The sequence below is a fragment of the Peromyscus californicus genome, unplaced genomic scaffold (genome assembly GCF_007827085.1).
Source record: "Peromyscus californicus insignis strain IS unplaced genomic scaffold, ASM782708v3 Scaffold_12__1_contigs__length_115047231, whole genome shotgun sequence".
NCBI lineage: Eukaryota > Metazoa > Chordata > Mammalia > Rodentia > Cricetidae > Peromyscus > Peromyscus californicus.
Window position 1 is genome coordinate 60,421,199 of NW_026294413.1, and position 20,357 is coordinate 60,441,555.

Consider the following 20,357-nt stretch of genomic DNA (forward strand, 5'->3'; position numbering starts at 1 on the left):
AAAGAGAAAGAGTATTTTCTCCACCTTCTATTGTTCTAGTAATCCAACTTCAGGTTAAAGTATCAGCTATTTGAAACTGCAGAGCGCTTCTAAACATAAGCTCGGGATCCTAAACTGATTTAGTGATTGCATTTTTTCAAGCTTGCAAGTTAACACCGCTAGTATACTGTAAATTAGATTACAGAATTCTAAGTCTCTTCCTTTAACTTTTTAGTTGAGAAAAGAAAATTTACAATACTTTTTTTTACAACTTCCTGAGTTGAAATTGCAGAAAGTACAATTAATTAGGCCAACTATTTGATTTAAAAAATTGGATAATGAATATTTTTATCAATGTAAATCTACATATTTGTTTATCGAAACCCCGTGATTTCTAGGAAGTTTTAAACCTTTTGTCTTTCTTTTTAAAGGAAGAATTGGTGACCTCAGGTCAAATTTCGTGCATCCATCCTCCAGCCAAACTTGCTAGAAGGAAATGTCCAACCATCAAGCCAATAGCTAATTGTATATTTTGGAAAACTAAATACTAAACAATTTATCAGTCACTGTGTAACTGCATACTTTGTCATGATTCCATTTTTGCTAGAGATAATGCAAAGATGGTGAAAAAATTAGTGTGTATATTAAACGCCCCATTCCAGAACTTTTACAGTAATAAAGATGATCGTTTATTGTGAGTATAAATTACATTCCAGGTACTCTCTTGCAATGTATTAGAAATCTGTAGTAACAGCTGTTATGTAGAATCTTCTGGGTGCCTGCTGTAATAGGCTTCTAAGGTCTGGTTATGAATCTTCTGTGTGTATTAAATTATAGTTGCTACCCATAATCCTCCAATGACTATAAGACACAGGTACCTTTAATATTTGCACTTTACAGATGAGGGACTGAGGTTTCTAAAGTTATGTATTCATGAAGTGGCAGACCTGGGCTTGTATCTAGTTCATTTAATACTCTTGCAAATGCATTGTTCCCCTAAAAAAATAAACCAATCAAAAGCGGATGCCTCTTTAGGGGAAATGTATGTGTATTGGGGATTTTAAATACTCCAGGCACTTGAGCAGCTCCCTTCAAAGTGTACATTGAGCTTCAACAGGTTTCAAACTCACCTATACTTCAGTTCCCTCTTAAGCAAAAATAAGGAAATTTATATACCTTTACTTAATGAAGGCACAGAGGGAAAGGCTTGAAACATAACAGGTATGTCTGGAAAATCGAGCTTACCCTCCCACTCCCACCCCCATACACACACCATTTTCTCTGGTAATGCCAAAACACAGGATGCCTGGAAGGATGCCGTCAAGCTCTAAGAATCAATTCTGCGTTTGGTGGATCTCGAATTCCACAGGGAAAAGCCAGCCGGGTGAGCTTGAGTGCTTCTCTGAGCCCTGTAGTGACCTTATTCAACCCTCCTGCTTTTCTGGTCCTCCTATACAGTCTGCAAAGTGTTTAAAATGTAACTATTTGCAGAAACGTGTGGCCTGTCCAATTTGACACCCACATGGTGCACAGTACGATTAAGGAGTTTCACAATCCTTTTTATGGTTTCGCCGACACTTGCTCGTTTATAAACATTTAGATTCTACCTCTAGGTGCTCTTTTTTTAAGATTACAAACAAAACTTTCGCAGGTTGCTGGTTTTTATAAAGTTTGTCATCACCCCTGCCCCAATCTACACGTCTTGTTTGGTCAAGAAAATGTTTGAGGAAAGGTGAGGAAACAATTGAAAAATAAAAAACGATGGAGATCTTTTGAGTCACTAGCGTTTTCGGAACCCCCAACCTTGTACTTTTTGTGGTTTTTTTGTTTTGTTTTGTTTTGTTTTTTGTTTTTTGGGCTTTTTTTTTTTTTTTTTTTTTTTTTAAGGAAAAAGGAAAAGGGGGAAAAAAAGTGCTTGGAGAATAAGGCAAAATTAAAGTCCTTCCTGATAAACATTATAAAAATAATTGGCCCAGAAGGCAACCGAGAACTGCATGCCACGTCCCATAGGTCTTCCTCCAAGATACTTGCCACCAGCAGCCTGACCAGGACTAAACAAAGGCCGAGGCTGTAGCGCGCGACCTCAGGAGCCCGGTTAGAGAAGGGTGTTTTCGTTCGCTGTGCGGGGGAAGCAGCGGAGAACCGGAAGCGCTGAACGCGGCTCTGAGAGCCCTGGGAAGAACTTCCCTCACCTGTTTTATTTTCTCTTTTAGGGCTGCAGCCGCAGTGAAGGGAAGGAGCCCTCGCGGGCCCTCTTCGCTGGAGCCCTGCTGGAGCCAGGCAGCTGTGGGTGAGCCGAAGGTCTGCTCAGGGTGTTCGAGCCCAGCCTCGACTGAGCACCTCCAGCCTCGGAGGTGGAGTGGACTCCAGCCCTGGAGTGGAGTCAGCCCTCCTGCACTATCCGCTGGAACAACCACAAATCCAATCTGGGATTTTTCTGAGCAAACCAGAGCCGAGAGGTTGCTCTTCTGATGCTGGATTTAATTCGTATATCTTTTGAGGGAGTTGGGCCTCTCCCCATTGATTTTTGATCTCCGTTTTCGTGACAGTCCCGCACACCTGCATTCTAATTCTTGTGGCTTTGGTCTGCTGTGCCCCCCGTGGCTCCTTGACCCGCAAGTGAAGAGAGGACACCGACGCGCAGAGCTTGGGGCCATGTACCAAAGCCTGGCCATGGCCGCCAACCACGGCCCCCCGCCTGGCGCCTACGAGGCGGGCGGCCCGGGCGCCTTCATGCACGGCGCGGGCGCCGCGTCCTCGCCGGTCTACGTGCCCACGCCGCGGGTGCCGTCCTCCGTGCTAGGCCTGTCGTACCTGCAGGGCGGAGGAGGGGGCGCTGCCTCCGGAGCCGCCTCGGGTGGCAGCTCGGGGGCCGCCCCGTCGGGTGCGGGGCCCGGGACCCAGCAGGGCAGCCCGGGCTGGAGCCAGGCTGGAGCCGAGGGAGCCGCCTACACCCCGCCGCCTGTGTCCCCCCGCTTCTCCTTCCCGGGGACCACTGGGTCCCTGGCGGCCGCCGCCGCTGCCGCCGCCGCCCGGGAAGCCGCAGCCTACAGCACTGGCGGCGGGTCTGCTGGAGCGGGCCTGGCCGGCCGAGAGCAGTATGGGCGTCCGGGCTTCGCGGGCTCCTACTCTAGCCCCTACCCGGCCTACATGGCCGACGTGGGTGCGTCCTGGGCCGCGGCCGCCGCCGCCTCTGCAGGCCCCTTCGACAGCCCAGTCCTGCACAGCCTGCCCGGACGGGCCAACCCTGCGCGACACCCCAATCTCGGTGAGTACTGACGGGCTTTGAGTCCTGTCTGGGGCATTCAACTTTCCCAACTCTGTTGAGGTTGGGGAGCATTAGATGGAATGAGCCTCCTAGGAAGGCGGTCTGGAAGCCAAGAGGAGGCTCGTGGTGGTGGGCCATCGTGGTGATGAGTGGCCAGGCCACTAACGTCCAGCAATGCTCTTCTGTAACTGGGTGGCCTGGTTTGCACAGCCTGTTGGTGACAGTGAGATGTGTTGGGCTCTCTAGGGTCAGCTGGAGCAGTCTAGCGATCTGATCCCTGGGGTTCATCCCCCTCTTCCTCCATCCCTTCTTCTGAGGCCTCAGCAAACCCGAGACCTGCGCCATTTGGCAGCCAGGTTGGAGGACCCCTCAAGGTGGCAGATGACTTTCCGGTGGGGGGTTTTCACACCCGGAAATAATGAAGAGATCAGTGAAGGAGACCGCCAGAAGTGGGCTAAAAGAGTTTAACCTGCAAGTCTCCTCAGGCGCACTGCGGGGGTCTCATGATGCCACTCAACAGGCCAGACACCTTAGGTCAGTGCCTGGGGACGGTGCAGAGGGGCTTCTTTATAACGTCCGAGTTAAATGGAGACTTTGTAGGGCTGCAGCGCCTAGAACCGCCTCTTCTTAGGAGGACCTGGTTAACAATAACGATGGGCAGTAGTCTTCCCATCCCAGACGCGACGGGACTGCTAATTCGCCCCCCCCCCCCGCTCCCCCCTCCCCGCGCGCTTACCCAATCTACACACTGATCTTTCAGAGGGGCCCTGGCCACTTGGGCTGGGGGAAAAAAAAAGCGAAGTGGCTGTCCACTCGTGCAAAATGCCAAAGGCCCTACACTTGTAGAATTTCTAGAAAGAACTGGAGGTGGGTGGCCTTTGGATGGAGCTGGCTCTTGGGGAAGGGAGGAAGCACAGAGTTGAGAAACGAAGTTAACATTTATTGACTGCCTACCAAGTGCTAAATCCTTCTGCGTTTGCTGTCACTTTGAAGAGTAAAGTCTGTCCCTTGCCACTCCCTGTGCTAGTTTGTAGAGGCTCTGGCTTTGAAGAGGGTTAAAGTTATTCTCTGACCCTGGGTGGCCATGGAAGGTTCCCCAGGAGGGGGGTCTAGCCAAATATACATCCCAGGTAAACTGATTAACCATGGAAGTGGCGCCAGGGTTGGGTTTGTGACTGCCAGTGTGGGGTGTGTGTCATCGTGTCCCCCCCCCCCCCCCTTGCAGGCACCCTGATGAAGTAGGATAAGCTCACCAGCATGCCTCAGACCTTGGAGACAGAGCAGGGCGGTGGCTTCCATGTGGTAGAGGCTGGAAGTGGGCCTGCAGGGGCTTTGTCCTGCATCCCTAGAAACGGAGTTCCCTCCAACCCAACCCAACCCCTAGCTTAAGAAGGAATAAACTGAGTGTAATGACCGATGATTGTAATTCCAGAACTGGTTGGGGGGGGGGGGAGATAGCCTGGGATACATAGGAGACCCAATCTAATTTTAAAAAAAAATCTTAGAGTTAGAATTTGGTGTTTGGATACAGCAAAGAATGAAGTCCCCATCTAAAGATGAAGAAGACATTCTGGTAGTCAGTATAAAAGCAAAACAAAGTGGCATCCAGTGACTGTACTTGTGAGCATGGGGGCTGTCGAAGGTTTCCCAAATTCCAGGATCCACCCACAGCCAACAAAACAACAGGGATGTCTCTCCCCTGAGAGCTTGTGTGTTGGGCTCTCGTCTCTGCCCTACTAGTCCGTCCACAAAGCCACTGCTTCCAGCTAAGTGTTTAAAGAGGTGCTCTGGGATTGCCAGGAGGGAACACCAGGCATTTTGAGAACGTGTTGTCGTGCTTTAATATATTTGGGGGATACACTCATTTTTTTTATCACACAGCCCCTAGAGGATCTGGCGATCTGATGGCATTGCTCCAGTTAAAAGTGCTCTCTGTGAAGATGTTTTCTTGTTCAGCCCCAACCCAAGACAGTCCCTGACCTAGGCTGGGTAAAGGCTCTACCACTGAGAGACAGTCCCAGCCGCTGTCCCTCAACATGCTTTGTATACTACCTTGCCTATACATGCACATTAGTAAATGCTTGGTAGCTTGAGTGAGAGTCAACCATAAGACTAGCTGATGTCACCAAGTGATGGAAGGAAGGGTCAAAAGAACAGATTCTCTGATGCTTATTGAGAGGTCCTCTTTGGGTGAATGTCATGGCCACCAAGCTCATTTGGAGCCCCCAGATCTCAGTGTCACATGACTTTGGGCAAGCTGCCTACCTCTCTCTGTCCATCTTATCTCATATTCTGTAGAGTGGCCTCAGTTCAGCTCAACTACTTTTAGAGTTGGCCTGACTTAGGTAGTCTGTGTGATGTCTAGTAATTGACCTTTTATAAATGACGGCCGCTTTATTACTTTTCCTAGGACTAAAGGGGTTCCTAGGACTTGAGAATTTTAGCATCAAGCCTGGGGTAGTCCCTGATCAGCAGGGATGATTGGTTGCCCTAAACAGACATGAATATGTTTAAATGACTCACCGTCATGGTAGGGTCAGGGGAGGTGAGCAGACAGCAAGGCTGAGAAAGCAGGAAAGGAACTTCCCTCTCAAACCTGGAAGTCTTCACCTGGGTGGTACCCTCTGCCCTGGGGCTTGTCTGTCAAAAGAGGCTTGCCAGGAAAGGAACCTGAACCTGTAGTTAAAAAAGGGAAGAAAGAAAGAGGCATGCGCTCGCTTATTCGCATATGTGGAACTGTGGAATAATAACACAATACATCTGTGCTTTGCTTCATAATAGATTCATCTCCAAAGCTAAAGCTCTGGGACTAATTCCTAAGCCTGAAATGTTTTTAATTTGCATTGAGGAGAAATAAGCAAATACCATTATTCTTTTCTGAGATTGGTCTGTTTTGCTATTAACAGTTAACATCTAGCAAATTCTTGTGTTGGATATTGGAATAAGGCAAAAATCAAAATGATTGAAAAAAAAAAAAACCAACGGGGCATGTGAAAAGACGACCTTGGCAAGAAAGAAATTATTGCACCCTGACTGTAATATATGTGAACTTTAGTTCATTCCAAGTTCAATAGACCCAGGACCCTGAAGCAATTGTTGGAAGCATTAATTAGACACAATAATGGAATTCTGTGACCTTACTGAGGCAGGTACAGAGTCTTACTCATATATAAGTGCCTGGCACACGCTGGGCAAGTAGCAAATATTTGAGTAGAGATCTGGGAGGTAATTGCCCCAGGACTCTGCCCTGCCCTGGTCAAACCACACAGAATGGCTACCTGTGTCCTTTAAGAAGCAAACTAGAACTGGGTGTGGTAGCACACACCTGTGACCCCAGCCCTCAGGAGGCTGAGGCAGGAGAATTGAGCACTCAAGGCTAGTCTGAGCTATATAGCAATCTCCTTCTTAAAAAAGAAAAAAAAAAAAACTCAGAACTGGAGAGTCTCAGAGAAGAAGGGAGCAGGATAGGGGAACACTCTGAGAACCTGGGGCCACTGGGGAAAGCTGGGCTCTGTGCCTGGTACCAGAAGTGAAGGGTGGAGGCTGGAAGAGGGTATCAGATGCCCTGGAACTAGAGTTAAGTGTGGTTGTGAGCCACTATGTGGGTGCTGGGACTCAAACCCAGGTCCTCTGCAAGAGCCACAGGTACTCTAAACTGCTGACCCATCTCTTCATCCTGAGATATGTTCTTAAAGTAGGAGACTTTGAGTGTGTGTGTGTGTGTATACAACACACCACAGCTGAGTAGGTTTTTGTACCTATTAAGGCTTGTATGGACTTAAAGCCAAAAAAGAGACTGAAAGAGAAATTAGACATAAACAGACCTTGAAAGACATGCCATGCTTGTAGCTGTTACTGGGATATCTAAGAAATGTAACTTTCTAAGGAAGAGTAATTCTTTTGTGTCTTAGAGAAATAAGCAATCCTATTGTTCTTAAAGAATCTAAAAAAAAAAAAAATGGAGTCCTTAGAGGGTTCAATGAGACTAACAGAAGGAAATAAATGTGTTTTGCTCAGTGCTTTTGAAACAAGTGAAAAGCGTTGTTCCATTTCGCCTGGGGTGGGGCACCCAAGGTGTTAGGTCAGCAGAATATGCTGTAGTGTTTGCTGGGTCTTTGGGGGACTGCTTTATCAATTGGGCCAGTTGCTTTCAGAGCCAGTTTGCTTAAACAGGGAGTGCTGTGATCTCTGAAGTAGCCTGTTCGGCTCAAGAACAATCTGTCAGTCTTCAAGAAAATCAAAGTTGTTTAATTTTCCGGTTACCACCCTGAGCAGGTCAATCAGAATGGGGACTGGTTTGTGGTGCTAAGTGGAGGACCAATTAAATAAGGAAGGTGTGCTGGAGTGGCCTGGGGTGTGTCTCTGCCTCTAGTGACACTTGTCACTTGCCGGATTGTGTCCCATGAAAAGGTCAGGCCACATTTGCTGGTGGAGTGATGTTCAGGAGACAGTCTTAGATAACGCCTTCTTCTGCTCCCCTCCCTGTTATCCCCCCCATCTTCTTTAAATGCACTAAGAAAACAAATATACTGTGAGGTGTGGGGCACCGGAACTCTCATACCTACAGGTGGGAATGTTCGTTGGTATAACCTTTGTAGAGAGTCTTTGGTAAACCAGTTCAATTACAGAGCAGATAGCCTTGACACTGAACTTTTGACTTCCAACAATTAATTCTGGGGTACATATTTGCCACATTGTCATCCATAATAACAAAATCCAGAAGCAACATAAATGCACACCTTCAGGGGATTGTCTTTATGTGCTGCACACACACACACGCACACACACACACACACACCAGTGCATAGAGGATGATGGAGGTCATTATTAGACCGAATAAGATCTTTTCCAAGCCACTTGTAAGTGCTAGAGGTGTGTGTAGCACTATATTCTTGGTAACAAAAACAGGGAACTACATTGTATTCATTTGAGAATAGACAAATTATCTCTAGAAGCCTTTCTCCGGCCATAGGTAAAGAATTTGTAGCATTGATTGTCTGTGAGGAGCCCAAAGGGCAGAAGAAGGATGAAGCTGGGAAAGAGCTTACCATAGTCCTGTGTGCTGTAAAACTGAAAACACACTTTTGATCAGCTTAACCATTGCTGTAGTCATTTTTCTGCTTCATAATTCTACCAAATAATAAAAACACACTTATGTCTGGCAAGATGGTTCTGTGGGCAAAGGAGCTTGCCTCGAAGCCTGAGAACCTGAATTTGATCCCTGGATCCACATTGTAAAAGGGAGAGCTGGTTCCTGAAGGCTGCCCTCTAACCTCCATACGTGCCCCGGGGTGCACGAATGCACGCTCACAAACACACATACGGTAAGTAAACAAAATATAATAAAAATCTTTAGAAATACATTTCAACTCTGGGGGAACTTAGGTTTAATATAATTTTTAAACATTTAAATTGTATATGTTCATATACATATATAGTATATATGTCTGCGACCAACCCCCACCCCCCGTCTGTGTGTTGTCTGTGTGTCTGTGTGTCTGTGTCTGCACACATGAAGGTCAAAAACCAACTTGTTCACAGAGTCTGTCCTCTCCTGCCACTGTGTGAGCTCTGGGGTTTGAGCTCGGGTTGTCAAGGTTTGGAGGAGAGTGCCTTTACCCACTGAGCCCTCTTGCTGGCCCTGATAGGATTTTCTTTATCATCATAACAAGTTTTACATACGCAGTTCAGTGTTAGGTCTCAGCATTGCTGTGCAATGGATCTTGAGAATGTTTTCCATCTTACAAATGGCAACAGTTTCTCAGTCCTCACTTTTCCTAGCCACTAGGGCCCTTCATTCTGCTTTCTGTGGCTGTGAATTTGATTGCCTTTTCCTACATCCTATGAGCAAATTACACAACACTTTTGTCTTTTGTATAGGGTATATTTTGCTCAGTATAATGTCTTCCAGGGTTACCTAAGCTGTAGCATATGGCAGTTTCCTTCTTTAAGTTGAGGAGTGTTTTACTGTGTGACCACATTCTGTTTACCCATTCACACGTGGGAGCACACCTAACTGGCTTCCACCTGCTGCTGAATGTCCTTTTGCTGTGGGTGTGCAACGGAGCCTTGTGAATTTTGAAAAACAGAATGATGTTATCCACTTTTAAATGCTATTAAGCTGGATGGGCTTGATTGCTCAGTGGATAAATGTCTTTGCTGTTGGACAATGCAATCCTGACAACCTGAGTTTGATACCCAGAACACACATAAAAATGAAAGCAGAGAACTGACTTCCACACATACCCTGGCATGTGCCCGCCATCCAATAATAATGAAGAGAAAAAATAAACCAATTAAGCTTTTAAAAACAGACATATTATTCACCAAAAATTTTAATAGTGTTTACAGATGCACAGGAAAAGCACATTGATTTTGATTTCGATTTTTTTTTTTTTGGCCTGATTTTTTCCTTTACAAACTTCTGAGATTTCCCCATGCCCTGTTTTAAGATCCTGTCAAGCAGCTTATCCATCCTTAACCTGCACCCTGAATCTGGCTTTTGACTTTGTTCCTTTACTGAGGACAGATCTCATGCTGTGGCAGGTAAGTCAGCAGCAGTGAGACATCCCACCCCTAAGTCCCCTCCTGGGCACACACACTTATACCTGGTAGTTAGTGACCACTTCTGATGGGCAGTTCTCCTTCAGGTGATGTTAGGACCAGAACCCGCTGGAAAACCAATAACCCTTTAACCTGGTCACCTAAACTGCCCTTTAAAAATACTGGAGTTGGTGCTAGAGAGATTGCTCAGATGGTAAGGTGTCTACTGTGCAAGCATGAGAACCGAGTTCAAATCCCCAATACCCACATAAAAGGGGGGTATGGTATCACAAGTCTGTAACCCTGGTGCTGGAGCAGTGGAGGGCGAACGGACAAGTAGATCCCAGTAATTCATTGGTCAGTCTAGTCAAATCAGTGAGCTCCAGGTTTAGTGGAAGACTCCATTTCAAGATGGCCCTTGCTGCCAAGCCTCATAACCTGAGCTCAATCCCCAGAACCCACATGATGGAAGGAGAGAACCAACTTCCCCATGTCCTGTGACTTGCACATATACACTGTGGCATGTGCATCCCCTCCCCAAATAAATTAAATGTAATTACAAAAAATTAAGTTGAGAGTGACTGAGGCAGATACCTGAAGTCATCCTCTGACTTCTCTGTCTGTCTGTCTCTGTCTGTCTGTCTGTCTGTCTGTCTCTCTCTCTCTCTCTCTCACATGGACACACACACTCTATAGTTTAGGAGTTGTGCTATATTTAGAACAGAAGCTGCTGCAAAGGTTATTGCTTCTGCTGAGAAATAGATAAAGAGATAGATGATAGATAGATGATAGATAGATAGATAGATAGATAGATAGATAGATAGATAGATAGATAGACAGACAGACAGGGAGAAAGGGAGGGAGGGAGGAAGAGAGAGAGAGAGAGAGAGAGAGAGAGAGCGAGCTGGCTGTTGAGGTTTTCTTGTCTTTCTAGAAGCCTGATTCTTTGAGGCTGGCCTGCTGCTATAAGAACTTCCAGGAATCTGGTTGACCTTTGGTAGATCATGTAGAGGCCACGTTGAGCATTCTCTGAATGGATTACTCACATATTTTATTGGCTATCTATACAGCTGCTCTTTTGTCACCTTCTGAAGAAAACACGAAGATAATATAAGCAGAGATACTAGGAATTAACCTTGAATCTATTATAATCTATGTAAAATAAATTTATAATCTTGGTCTGCGGACATGCATATACTAGCAACCTTTTAGAGATGGGTAGCCTTATACTATACAACAGCCCGTGGTGAGTAGGAAGTTGGAAGGCTGCCACTGACTGGGATTTCCAAGTCTTGCCTGGGGTGGATGCTGGTCTCTGTTTTGCTGGAAAGAAACTGATGCTCAGTGAGTCTTGTGCTCCCCACCCCACTGCACAAGCAAGCAGGAGCTCCTGCTTAGGTCAAAGACCAACCTCTCTAAGTTTAGGCTTCCTTTTCTCACACACTCTGTCACACTGAGCCCTTCAGAACTATAAGTTCATGGCGGCTGAAGGCTCCCTTCTGCAAGGTAGCTAGCTGCCCAGCTAGGCCTCCTTGCTTTCCAATGGACTAGTGTCTCTTCAGGGCCTGGCTCTTCCTGAATCCCCATCCCGCCCATTCCCATCTACAGAGCTGGCAAGGGGTGAGCACATCAATAGGAACCCCAGCCTTACACACCCTTCTCAGCTTCCTGAAGTTGGTCTATAGATCATGAAAGAGATCTCCCAAATTCAGAGCTAGATGTGCTCCTAACTTCAGAGGGACTGTTGTCTGTTTAGGAAATCAAAACCCCGTGGCTCTCTCAAAAACTCCTTTCTAGAGAGATCTGTTACCTCTTCTGCATCTTCACTGACCATCTCAGATGTAGCTGTGGGAGGTAGAGAAGGTGGGGGGGACAGACTGGGTATGTTTTTAATAAAGACAGTACGGGATATGGAAGCAGACTGGGAATGCAGCTGGGAAAGGGTGTTCTGCATGGAACCCAGCTGCCAGTGACGGCTTTCTTGGGGCTGGCAGGTGGCCTGTGGTTTTATCTATTGCTGCTCTCTAATCAGAATTGGACCAGGATATTCAAACTTCTTATCTCAGTGAAGAGTATTTGGTTTTCTGGCTTTGGGCATTTTTGCAGGAGCCTAATGCATGACTTACTGTATTTAAAATATACTTTCCCATAAGTCTAACCCAAGCAGGTAAGCCAGCCCATGTTTACAGTCATAAAAATGCCTCTGCAATGATGTTTGTTGCTGTCGTGCGGCCACAGACATACTTTACTTTTTATGAGAAATGAAGAAATCACACATCCAGGATGGGTGGGAATTTTTATAGGTTATAAGCTGTGTTCTATGGGGTCTCCCAACTGTGGATAAACTTAGCTTCCTTTTCTTTCCCCCCATTTAAACTTCCAGTTCTACTTCCAGAAACCCAGTCAAACTTTATCATCTCCACTCCGAACTGATCAATAGCAACTGGTGAGCAGGTTAATTATAATCGCAGAATAAACGCAGAAGTCTCAAAGTTCACCACTTTGCAATGTTTTCAGACCCCTCAGGGACCGTGCCAAGAGGTGCTCATTGACCCACCGGAGCAGGTGTGGCAATTTGAAGCAGGGACAGACAATCGGGTCTGATTTGGGACAATTCGATTTGGTCCTTATCTGCAGCTTTCCCTATCGAATGAAGTCTGCCATTTCAGATAAAGAGGGTCATCCATTGAGCTGGGACATGGCAGGCTACATTTTCCTCTGATAAAGGCTTCTGATTGTTTTATCAGATTAGGCAGAAATAGTTCTGTGTCTCTGTCAAGGTCTACAGGGACCCTTTCAGGTATTTTATCAGGTATTAGCTCAAGGAGAGCACCCCCTCTTCTTTCTTCCTTTGACCTGGGAAAGAATGACCTGACTTCCAAGATCATAAATCACACTGGGCTGAGAGAGGTAATAATACAAGTCGCCCCTCAAAATTGAGGAGGTGGAAAAACAAACAACAAATACGACCTTTCCCTAGCTTGTAAGAACTTAACTTGACCCTGCATGAAGAATGTGGTTCCCATGATTGCACAGTTAGCAGGAAAATCCTGCTGATCTAGGGAAAAAAATAAAGAAAAGAAAGAAAACGATGTTTTCCAGGTGATGACGGCTTCAGAAAAACGCATTTTTTTTCTGTCTCAGGAAAACTTCAATTATCTTTCTTCTGTAAAACGTAATGTATGAGAATATGGCAAAATGAAAAATGTCCAGTGTGCAAATTGCCCGAAATCTTACCACACCACGTTAGGCAGCGCCAGGCAGCAATCCCTGGCTTTTTAGTTGCTGTGCATATACAAAGGCATGAATAGATCTGTTTGTAAACCGTCCTAGAAGTTACATGTCACCCTGCACTGGAGACTGTTTCTTTAGGATTAGTGAACCAGACTGGCTCCTAAGGACTGGTCCCTCAAAAAAGCAAAGTTAGAGGATTCGTCCCAAGAACTGGCGATAAGAGCCATCAAATGTGAGAACATTTATGTAAAGAGATGTTGTGGCTCTTACAGTAGCTGAGTGCTGGCCAGTGTAGAGCTAAGGCAGAGTTGCTTTGTTTGTTAATTATTTTTGTGCTAGGGACTGGACCCTGGGCCTTGAGCCTGCTAAGCACATATTTTAACACAGCCATCCTTTCAGCTTATTTAAGTTCTTAATTTGACCCTTAGAAATGAAGTCCCTTCTTGCAGGATGTGTTGATTTATGAGGCTCCACTGACTGGGAAATGTGAGCCACAGTTGTCAACTTGCAGCTAAAAAGGACTCCAGGAGCCCAGCAGCTACAGGGAGGCGACAGTTCATGGGTTCATGGGTCTGGTCTGGTCCTGGATCTGTGGATCTCTCGGTGTGTGGATGTGCCCTCTTGTTTCCCTGCTGGGCAACTTAGGGCAGCTTACAAAGCTTCTCTTTGCTTGCACAAAAACAAGGAAATCAGGCAAAGAAATGGTACCAGGAGCTGCCTTACAACCCTTGGAAGATTTTTTTTAAAATATTTAATTCAATTCTTAATTATACATATATATGTGGGGGAGGAGTGCATATCAGTGTGGGTGCCTGCAGCATCCAGGAGAGGGTGTTGATCCCCTGGAGGTGGAGTTCCAGGGAGTTGTGAGCCAGTTGATATGGGTCCTCTGCAAAAGCAGTCTATGCTCTTAACCACTAAGCCACCTCTTCAGCTCCAACGGAGACTTTTAAAATTCATTATGCCTCATATGAATAACTCAGACCATGTCTGTGCAGACCATAGGTACCATACCACTGACCTCCATGGCAGCAGATGTGCATTACTCTGGCAGAGTCAAGAAGGTTTTCATGACTACCTTCCTCACTAAACAACAGTATATTTGAAATCACACATTAGATGCCATGTTTCGGTTTTTTCTTATACATAATAAGGCAACACGAGCCACTTAAATGTAAAATGGGCTTGGGGAGGCTGTGGGTAGTGACCTCAATGTCAAGTGTTGTTGCTTTGGTATATATATTGGATGGGTATATATAAACCCATCCACTGTCAAGAGGTTCTAGGAAGCTCCAGAGATTCATAGAAGGTGGAGAGTGGGTGCCAGACATATCCTTTCTTCCTAGGCCACCAAGCCAAGAGGTATCTCTGCACACTCTTTGTGAGCCTCACAGCTGTGTTTTGGAGATAAAAACATGAGCATGAAGGTCTCTAAATGGCAGCAACTCACAACATGTTAATCAGCAAGTGTGCAATCCAAGAGTTGTAAAAGGGAAATTTCCATCATGCAGGAGCCCATGTGATACCTCCACCCATTCCTGGTACAGAAAGTAGAGGCCAAGCCGGCTGGAGAAGGGGGCCTATGGAGTCCTAGAGGCCAGGTGGGTGTTGGGTAGGGGTGGGAAGGTCAGTACTGGCTAAGGCTGGTGTTGGTCTGGCTGAACAGTCTCAGGTAAAGGCTGGATCCCAAGTAGAGGTATTGAAAGAGTGGAGACATGGATGTCCTGGGGGGAGTCAATAGACATGGAAATAGAGCAGGGCTTAAGTGACATTTGAGACTTAGCACTTTGGTTTTGATGCTGGAAGGGTCAGAATCGTGACTCCTGCTTTTGTGTCTACCTCAGTTCTGCAGAGTGGTAGCTGCCTCGCTCTGTTCTGCACCCACGACCCACTGCGGGGGGGGGGGGGGGGCTTCAGTGAAGCCTCTGATTCAGTGGAGCCTTATGATCAGGCATACTGGGAAGCTGTATAGGTCATCTTAAGCTGTAGGGTAAAGGCAACTATGTGGCCGCAACACCGGGGTACACGCACAGTGGCCAGCTGTTAAGGCTAAGGGGTTACAAAAGGGAACCAAACCCCAGGTCAGTCAGTTTCAGCCCCTAATCCTCCTCCCAACTGTGGGTTCTGGAAGTGGAACTCATATCATCAGGTTTGATGGAAGTGCCTTTTATCTGACGAGCCATTGTATGGGCTCCAGAATCCCATTCTTGAGAACTGTAGCCTAAGTGGTCATTAGCATCCACACACTCTCATAATAATGTCACCAACACTCCCACTGGGGAAACTCCCCATCCCCCACATGCCTGTTTCAGTTCATGCTTGCCTTTACTTTCATTTTTTAAATTTAGTTTTCTTTTGCAGTGCTGGAGACAGGCAGGACCCAGGGCCTTGTGTGTGCTAGGCAAGTAAGTGTTCCACATCTGGGTTGCAGCCCTGATTTGCCTCAAGTGTTTCTAGCCCTTAGCTTTGGGGTCCATGGTAACCGTGTGAGCTGCTCATACATAGCCATACTCACCTGTCTCCCTCAATGGGCAACTCTACCTGAGCACTGTGGATATTATCACGTGTCTTAGGCATTCTCACTCTCCCCTGCAGGAGTAGCAAGGTAGCCACACTGGCGTTAGATAAAGAGAGCCTTAAACATCAGATAGAGGAAACCCAGGCTTTAATGAATGCAGGTGAGACAGTAAATTGGAAAATATACACAGGACTGTGTGTGTGTGTGTGTGTGTGTGTGTGTGTGTGTGTGAGAGAGAGAGAGAGAGAGAGAGAGAGAGAGAGAGAGAGAGAGAGAGAGAGGTGTCCAGGCAGAGTTCTCAAGAATCAGTACATGGTCTGTATTCTGCCTTTCTGTACCTTTTGCTAGTGGGTTTGGCCTTTTGTTGTTGTTGTTTTGTTTGGTGGTTGTTTTTTGAGACAGGGTCTTACGTAGCCCTGTGTAGCCTTGAACAGACATGCCATGTAACAGAGGATGGCCTTGAACGTCTGATCCCCCTGCCTCCTCCTGGGATTGTGGGTGTGCACCATGCCCAGTTACTGCTGTGCTGGGGTTTCATGAACAAAGGGTTCCATGCATCCTAGGCAAACACTTTAACAACTAAGCCACGTCTCCTCCCTGCTGCTGTAGTTTATTTGGTGCTCATTGGATTGAAGGTGTCTCTAGGGCAAGAGTTAACGCTTTATTTTATGTTTGTAACCTAGTCATGTCCAGGTAAATGTTCATTCATGGGACAGAGTGTAGAATTCAGCCTAAAGTTGACAACTCCCCCCACTCCATTCCGCATTTATGCCACATGAGCAGCCTTACTGAGATTACTCCAGGGCCATCCTTGTACAGGGACCCTTAGGAGCAGAGGTCTCAAGATGAGCCTCCTCCTATACATGCTCAGTTTTCCAGAACGGGCCCCGAAAGACAGGGAGAAGATCCAGGGAGCTGTGAGGTCTTGTGAAAGCAGCTAACACCTAGAGGCTGAGAGGTTGGAGAATTGTACAGGACTCCTGTGTGTGGTATGTCTCAAAGGGGATGTGAGCAGCATTTCAGAAGAGGTGAATTTGAGGCCAGCGTGCAAGGGCATCCAAGTGAAGATGTCCAAGAGGCAGTTGGCCATGCATTGGTCATTGCTAGTCATTGCCTCCGTTTGAAACCTTTATAACAGAAGGGGAGTCCCAGGGAAGCAGGGAAGAGTCAAGAGGAGCCATCCACCGAGATGGTGGCTGGGGAGGTAGATGCACAGTAACATATGGTGGCAGACAGGGAGCCTCAAACTCAAGTGCTCTCCAAATAATGCCTTGAAAACCATACCTGGGCTCATACTTTGGTCCCCTGCTGTTCTCGGAGGGCCCCAGTGGCACCCATTTAGGTTTTACAGGGTGCCACCTGTATCAAGATCTGGGGTTTGGGCCCACAGTTTGTCATTTCCTATTGCTGGGGCCTGAGTCCATTCTTTGCAGTCTCCCTCTGCTGAGTGGAGTCCAGGTTCCTCCTTGGAGAGGCGAGGCGAGGGGAGGGAATTGTATGTAAAGGCCACCTCTCAGCCTCATCCTAACAAAGGGCTGAGCTCCAAGATCCTCTGTAGACACAAGCTCCCCGTCAGACTCTGTTTAAAGCCTGTAAGTGCCTGTTGATTTTGGAGGAGAGCTCTGCCTGCCTGCAAGTGCTTTACAGAAGTGACAAGACACTTTCCTTCGGGGAATGTTGATATTAAGTTTCCTGCCCTGTGTAAACACACCTCCAGAAATGGCATTAATAATGGAGACCTGTTCACTGGACAGAACAGAGGGATAGTGGTGAGGTGAGGAAGACGGGGAGAGCTGGCCACATGGATAGTGTAACCAGCTGTGTGCATGAAGGGGGAGCCCTGTTGTCAAACTTTCTGCCTTCGTTTTCAGACCTTTTGCTTATATTCCTTCCTGGGACCTGCAGCTTTCAATTCTTTGACAGGTGAGGAATGAGAGGCAGAGTCTTGTGGGTAGGGAGCCAGTTTGGAGAATGACATCTGCTTTAAAAATCCTGGCTTTATTCTCCGCAAGGGCCTCCAGTTTTCACATCCATAGCACCGACATGGCTAGGGGTGTGGTTCAGTTGAATAGCACTTGCCTACAGGAGTGGAGGGGGACTTGCTACCTGTCTTGAAGAAGTAGGTGGACCAGCCTAGGCTTCTGGTTCTTGGTGAAAATGAACGGGGCAGTGCCTCCCAGGTATGTGGGCTTTTCTAGCCCTGGAATCCTAACGTTATGGAGTGTAGTCTTGGGCTGTTATGATGACTACGGAGTGGGGGACAGGAATAGAGCTAGGGATCTAGCTCAGCTGGTGGGGTCTTATCTAGCGTGCATAAAGCCCTGGGTTTGAATCCCCTCACTACATAAACTGTGCATGGGGACACATACCTGTAATCCCACTTGGGATATGGAGGCAAGAGGATCAGAAGTTCAAGACCACCCTTAGCTGTATAGGGAGTTTGAGAACAGCCTGAGATAGAGACCCTTAAAAAAAAAAACAAAACAGAATATGGAAAATGAGAAAAGTGAATGAAGTGGGTGACACTTATGTGTGCATTTAATCTCAGGAGCAGGTTTTTTTGTCTGGCCAGAGGCAACAGAGATAATATTGCCCATGTCCGTCCGTCCATCCCTGTGGTTCCCCCCTCCCCCGCCCCCTGCCGCCACCTTGGGCAGCCTGAGCAGTTTGGGGAAGCTATGACATGTGGTGGCATTAGACCCCAGCACTCACTGTTCCTTACTTCCTCGTGGCATTTTTTTCAGTCACTCCTGTGGATAAGAGCTGCAGTGTCCAAGGATAGATAAAGAAATCACAGTTATGGGACCTGACGACAAAAGAGGACCTGCCAGGACCAGGAGCAGCCTGACTTCCCATTGCCCGTGTCAGCTGCCCCAAGGGTCCCCTTGGCTGAGTCAACAAAGGGATGCCACAGTAGTTAAGATGTGACATCACTGACAGGAGGGTAGAAACACACTGCCCAAAGGTGGCAGTCACCCAGTGTCCACCAATGGGACAATGAGTGGGTGGGCAATATGCATATAAACTGTTATTCAGCCTTAACAAGGAAGGACCTTCTGGAATATGCCACACCAGGGATCAGTCCTAAGGACGTAAGTGAAATGAGCCTGTCACACAAAACCCAATTGTTGTATAATTGCCCTTGTTTGAGACAAGAAGAGAAGTTAAGTCCCAGAGGCAGAGACTGGGGATTCCTGAGGGAGGGGGCAGTTGAGGTGTTAGTAGGTACAGAGCTTGAGCTCTGAAAAAAAATGTTTTTAAAGTCTCTGGAGATTGTTTGCACGGTGGTATATTTTAAATTCTATTGTCCTAGCGTCTTTAGAAATGCCTGAGATGATACATTTTATCATAATTAAAGAAATAGAAAGATAGAGAATGGGCAAAGTGTCTTTTGTGGAGAGCAATGGCTTCTCTCCCCAACCCCCTGTTCTCTTTCCTTCCCAAAAGGTGGAGAGTGAGGATCTGGTAGAACTCTACTCCAGATTTGAATTTGTCTACATGGTTACTTTTTTTTTTTTTTTTTTTTTTTTTTTTTTTTTTTTTTTTTTGAGGCAGGGTCTTATGTATCCCAGACTGGTCTGGAACTCACTAAGTAGCCAAGGATGACCTTGAACTTCTGATCCTCCTGACTCAGCCTTTCAAGGGCAGGTTAGATAAATAAGATACCATGCCCTCCCACTTTTCAAATGTGGTGCTGGGGATTGAACCTAGTGTACCCGAGGCAAGCCTTCTGCTAACTGAGACACTTCCCAGCCCCTTGTAGCTGTAACCGCTCCATACTTTCCCTAGGATGTAAAGGGATGGATTGAGCTCAGGTCTCTCACCATCAAGCTGCCCCGGCAGGACAGTCCAGGTGCCTAACCTCAAGAGTTCAGAGCTGCTGAGCTGGATGAGTTCTGTGTGCCCTCCCATAGTGTTGTGGAGAGGCCTCGCTCCCTCAGCATTGTGGAGAGGCCTTACCCCCATAGCATTGTGGAGTGGCATCACTCTATCTGCTTTATATTTGATTTGTAGATGTTTGCTGGGTTGAAGAATTATGAGGCTAAAGACAAATAAAGGAGAAAGAAAATAAATCCAAATCAAAGTATGAAGTGTTCAGTATCTACATATTTATGTTTTAGTTTTGAACCAAAATATAGTTTGGGGCCGGGTGGTGGTGGCGCACGCCTTTAATCCCAGCACTCGGGAGGCAGAGACAGGCGGATCTCTGTGAGTTGGAGGCCAGCCTGGGCTATCAAGTGAGTACCAGGAAAGGCGCAAAGCTACACGGAGAAGCCCTGTCTTGAAAACCAAAATATATATATATATATATATATATATATATATATATATATATATATAGTTTGGGAGAAAAGAGTGACTGTTAATTTTGATTGACAGTTTGATTGGGTTAAGCTATGCCTAGGGAAGGTTGGAGAGATGGCTCAGAGTGTGAACTGCTTTTCCAGAGGACCAAAGTTTTATTCCTGTCACCCATGTCAGGTGGCTCACAACCACCTGTAACTCCAGCTCCAGGAAGTCCAATGCTTCTGACTTCTAAGGGCACCTGCACTCACATGCTCATAGTCACACACACAGAGAAAGAGAATGAAACAATTAAAAAAGATAAAAGTAACATGATTTTTATAAAGAAAAAAAATCCCTTGGTCACTGGAGACACATCTTTGAGTATGTCTGTGAATGCATCTCCGGAAAAGATTGATTTAGGAGGAAAAGTGTGGGCCGTGCTATCCCATGAGCTGGTCTTGGACCAAATAAAAGGGGAAACAGGCAAAGGTAAGATGGATGTCAGCATCCATCTATGTCTACTGTATG

General features: G+C 46.5%; 1 protein-coding gene across 2 annotated transcripts in view; it reads left to right on the forward strand.

The window, feature by feature from the left end:
* The first annotated feature begins 2,634 nt into the window (after nt 1–2,634).
* Nucleotides 2,635–20,357, forward strand: part of Gata4 (GATA binding protein 4) — a 37,105-nt gene continuing 19,382 nt past the window's right edge. The window contains exons 1-2 of one of the 2 annotated variants that reach the window (XM_052734253.1): nt 2,635–3,247; nt 6,993–6,995. In XM_052734253.1, coding sequence (XP_052590213.1) covers nt 2,635–3,247; nt 6,993–6,995 — 616 coding nt within the window. The remainder of the gene's footprint in view (nt 3,248–6,992; nt 6,996–20,357) is intronic. The other variant, XM_052734254.1, reaches the window with a different exon arrangement.